The sequence below is a fragment of the Palaemon carinicauda genome, chromosome 32 (genome assembly GCF_036898095.1).
Source record: "Palaemon carinicauda isolate YSFRI2023 chromosome 32, ASM3689809v2, whole genome shotgun sequence".
Taxonomy (NCBI): Eukaryota; Metazoa; Arthropoda; class Malacostraca; order Decapoda; family Palaemonidae; genus Palaemon; species Palaemon carinicauda.
The window spans coordinates 51,151,906-51,157,096 of NC_090756.1; the positions used below are offsets into that span (position 1 = coordinate 51,151,906).

General features: G+C 40.3%; 1 protein-coding gene across 1 annotated transcript; it reads left to right on the forward strand.

Moving 5' to 3' along the window:
• The first annotated feature begins 488 nt into the window (after positions 1-488).
• LOC137625601 (uncharacterized) lies at positions 489-1,328 on the forward strand. Its single transcript, XM_068356513.1, has one exon. The coding sequence runs from the start codon at positions 489-491 to the stop codon at positions 1,326-1,328; it is 840 nt and encodes a 279-aa protein (XP_068212614.1).
• The last annotated feature ends 3,863 nt before the right edge of the window (positions 1,329-5,191 follow it).

Consider the following 5,191-nt stretch of genomic DNA (forward strand, 5'->3'; position numbering starts at 1 on the left):
GGAAATGGAAAATGGAGCACATTTTAAAGGTTTTTGTTCAACAAACTATCTTTTTATTGAAGGTACTCTTTTCTAGCACAAGGGCATCCACAAATAAACAGACTTCATCATGTGATAATTAAAAAAATCGAATAGCTTTCGATAAGGTGGATCATGTCCTACTCATCAAGAAGCTCTCCAAGTATGGAATCCATCCGAAGATTGTAAAATGGATCGAATCATTTCTTAAGGATCGCACACAGCAAGTCGCAGTTGAAGGCCAGTTCAGTGTTGCAGCCTTAATTCTGAGTGGAGTACCTCAAGGAACCGTTCTGGGTCCTATACTGTTTCCTATATTCATAAACGACATAACACTATGTGTAGGCAACAGTGTCGTTCGTTGCTTTGCTGACGATACAAGGATTATGAGAGCAATATCAACTAGTCCTGATATGGTACTCTTGCAATAGGATCTGAATACTGTTACCCAATGGTCAACTAAGAATAACATGTCATTGCATGAAGATAAGTTCGAGTTTATGAGCCATGCAGTAAATAGGAGGAATCTTTTGCTACAATTACCGTTTACTGCCGACCTATATCAGTATTCAACGTCCAAAGGCACTCTCACTCCTTCCGACCAACTGAGAGATCTTGGAGTTACTGTTACCTCGGACCTGAAGTGGACTGCTCATATCAAGGATATGGCCAACAAAGCAAGACAAAAAACCGGATGGGTTCTCAGCGTCTTCTTTAACCGGAGTCCTACCATCATGCTAACTTTGTACAAGTCTATGGTACGCAGTCTACTAGAGTACTGTTGTCCTCTGTGGAATCCCCAAAGTGTGTCGGACATCGAAGAACTGGAAGGAGTTCAGCGGACTTTTACTGCACGAATTGCAGGGGCTCAGCATCTCAACTACTGGGAGAGACTCAAGAAACTATCCATCATGTCACTGCAACGCCGACGAGAACGGTATATCCTGCTACACATGTGGAAGATTCTCCATGGATCAGTCAGCAACGACCTGAAGATCAAGTTTGTGTCTAGGCCTCGGACTGGCTTTAAAGCAGTCGTTCCTGCTCTGCGAGGGGGCGTGGCAGCCTATAACCAGAGTCTATATGACAAGTCTTTCGCTGTCATTGGCCCACGTCTCTGGAACTGCCTCCCAGTACACATTAACAAGATTGGAGAATTCGAGCCATTCAAAAGAAAACTCTCATCTTTGCTCCAGCGAATTCCTGACAAGCCTTCTGTTAAGGGGTATACATCTCCTAACACCAACTCAATCCTGGACTGGAGGATGGATCCAGCTACATTGGAGCTATGGGGTGGTCAAGATGGTTGATGACCCTGTTGCAGCGCACTAAACCGGATATAAGTAACATAAGTAAGTACCTATTAATACGGAGAAAAGGAGGACTCTGGGAAATGTAAGAAGCTTTAGAGTTGCAGATATTGGTATTGATCACCAGCTCCTCATTGTTACACTGAAATTAAAACTGGAAGCACCCAACAGAAATATAGATAGAATACCTAGGTTTGATACAACCAAACTTCTATAAGATGAGCACAGAGAAACCTTTGCAATTGGATGTAGTAATCCATTTGCAGTCTCAGAGACTTTAAGAGACGAAGAGCAGAATTGTGTGAAATTAAAAACATATATCAGTCAGTTGGTAGTGAAGTTTTGAGACATGCAGTTACAAGGAAAAAGCCATGGATATCAAATGATATTTGGGATACTATAAAACATAGAAAATGGCAGAAATTGATTGTTGGATATTTTCGAAGAAGTAAAGAAAATTACAAAGTAGAGCATGCCAAGTATTCCAGTATTGATAGTGATGTCAAAAGAAAAGCTCGGAATGACTGGAGAGAATATTTAGACAGGAAAGCAGAGGAGGCGGACAAACCTATGAATTTAGAGAGTTTCTATGGTGTAAGAATTGCTCATATAATTATTAATGAAATTTTGACTTGGGCAAAGAAGCATATACCCAATAAAAAGAGAGATGGGTCTGTTATAATATAAAAGATTGGATGGAATATTGGATGGAATAGAAGATATGAAGGAAATAATTTGATTGATATACCTGAAGCTGATCAAGACCTTGATGTGCCCATGAAAGAATTCAGCGTGGTTTAAGTCGAAGGTATCATTAAAAAACTCAAGAGATAAAAATCCCCTGGATACGATTGAATAACGGTTGAGATGATTTTTGCCAAAGATACTTAAAAGATTAAATTGTAGAATGTAGCATGAAAAGACGAAACCTGATGAAAGGGAGCTAGGAGAGTTGGTGAATAGGGCAAAAAAAGGAGATCTGTATTATAGCAATAATTACAGAGGCATCACATTTACGTCAGTTGTCATGAACATATATAGTACGCTTATTATATAGAGGCTAGAGAGAAATATTGATGAAAAGCTGAGAGTTAACAAGCTGGTTTTGAAAAAATAGAAGTACTAACCAAATTTTCATTTCAAGACATTTTGTACAGCAATGTGTAGAATATATGAATCTACTATTGATGGCATTTGTGGACTATGAAAAAGCCAGTGTGCACCGCCCAATTTTTTTGGAGAGTCCTGCATTATTATGGAGTTCCTCTTAAATATGTAAATTTGATTAAGTCTTTTCATGAGCATAGCAAGTGCAAATTTAATGTTAATGGAGTCCTATCAAATGAATTTCAAGTGAACATTAGACTACTTCAAGGGAATATGTTGTCACCTATTCTGTTTATCCTCCTCATGGATTTTGTAATGCACGGAGAAGTTTTGTACTGGACTGGTAACAGGAAATTAGCAGACCTAGATTATGCTGATGACAGCATGAGAATGGAATATACAATGGAAGATGAGATATCACTGGAAGGAGAAAGGATTAATGAGGTAGAAACATTAGAATATTTAGGGTTATTATATGTAATACAGGGTCTTTAGAATTGGAGTTTAATGAACAATTAAGAAAAGCAAATCAAACAATGGCTAGGTTAAGTAAAATCTGGAAATCAAATTGCCTGAAATTACATATGGAAATCTGGCTCTATAGCAGTTAAGTGAGATTGGTGTTACTCTATGGACATGAGTAATGCTATGACAATAAAACATATAACTGATTCTGCAGTTTTGAGAGCAAAGCACCTAAGACAGAATTAAAAACGAAACTATAGTAGGGATTACTCAAGTGCCATATGTGGATGATATCATGGTGAAGGGTAGGCGGAGATGGTTTGGGTATACTCTTCGCACTTCCTAAGAGAGATTAGTTCACCGAAGGTTCAGCTGTGCTCCACAAGGCAATTGAAGAGTTGGAAGACCCAACCCTACATGGCTGAGGACTATGAAGCGTGGTGATGAATGGAAATTCATTCATTTAAAAGCTCATGTCGAAATCTAACTGAGGTCCTTTGCCTCAATAGGCGTGGGGGAGATGATGATGATGATGATGATGAGGTATATACACTTTTATTTACAGAAGTGTCCGTGCGTGTACGCCCTTATGCAGGTACAAACGTCACTGATGTGGTGATAAACCTTCACAAAACTTATTTTCTGTATTGACATTAAAACCTGCAAGACGACTTGAAGGGGAAATTCCTTTAACCCTGTGTTTGTTGAATTATTCGACTTGGCCTCTCCCACCCTGCCCTACTCGCCTTGTTTAAGGCCCCTACCCCTACCCGCCAACCCCCCCCCCGTTCCCGTGCGCCCGCCCCCCTTCCCGTCCCCCCCCCGTTCCCGTGCGCCCCCCCCCCCCGTTCCCGTGCGCCCCCCCCGTTCTCGTGCCCCCCCTCCCCCCCTTTTCCCGTGCGCCCCCCCCCCACCACCACCAGTTCCTGGTCCTTCATGCAAACCCACCGACGTTCCCGCTCCCTTCACCCATCTGGGGAGTTAATAAATCCTCTGTTTCCACCATGAACCTACGAAGGACATCCTCAACAGATCTCAAGAGACGCCCTCCTCCTTGGGAGTCCTTCGAAAGGGAAGGAATGCCTTGGCTGAACTCCTTCAGGAGATGGCCATGGTTTCTCACTGCTGACGGAGGAGATTTTATTGGGAACGGAAAGGAAAGTTGCTCTGGGATAATTATGGCTGTAATTAGTGTCGAAGAAGAAGAACAACAACAACAAGAAGATGGAGAGAAATGACTTCCCAGAGTTGTGAGTAATGTGATGTACTTTAGTGAGTTTCCCTTTCTCGTGTGAATAAGAGGGAATCAGAATGATTTAATGAAAGAATGAAAGAACTATCGAATAACTCAATGGAAATCCTTAGCACTCGTATGTAGACCCGAAACTTTATCCATCTGAAAACAAAATGCTACTAGAGCGGGCTCTCGGTAGAGTGCATACCATTGCTAACGCCACATTTGTTACCATGGAAACTAGTTTGATGCAAATTGGATAAAAAATGACTACAATATAACAAAAAGACATTTTTGACCTTTTAATTACCTTGACCTCTGACCCAACCACTCCCAAAATCTAATCAAACTGTTTTTGGATAATGGCCAATCCTCCCACCAAATTACAAGAGATTCGGTCAAATAGTTTTCGAGTTATGCGAATCACAAACACACGGCCTTTCTGACATAGCCTTAACCTTCATCAGACTCTATTCCTCTTCCTTATGATTTTGACTTTTTCATTGTTGCAATAAACAAGTTCAACAGATTGTGATCATTTCTATAAGGATAATCAGGAAAATATCATTTGTGGATTCCAGTCTTAATATGATTAGATTTTCACATTTTTTTTGGTTTTGAGCAATAAAATAAGTTATGAAGATTTGCAAATTAAAAACCAACTCGAGAAATAATTGATTGTAAAATAAAATTTTCACATACTAAACATGAATAAATAAACAATGTATAAGAGATGGAGAATTTACTGATACGAATACAGCAGATTTTTCTCTCAATGAAAAGAGAAAGTCATAGAGTGAAAAAAAGTCAATAAGTTGGGATCCTTAGAAATTCAGTGAGAGAGAGAGAGAGAGAGAGAGAGAGAGAGAGAGAGAGAGAGAGAGAGAGAGAGAGAGAGAGAGTAATCACTGATAACTTTGTTAAGTTGTCCAAGTTGGAACAACGAGACAATGGAGAGACTTCTCTCATCTCAACAGAGAAATCACGACCAACCTGAGACGCGTCTGGAACAGGAATCGTCACAAATCAGAGGATTTCAAAGGTTGCCTCATAGTGA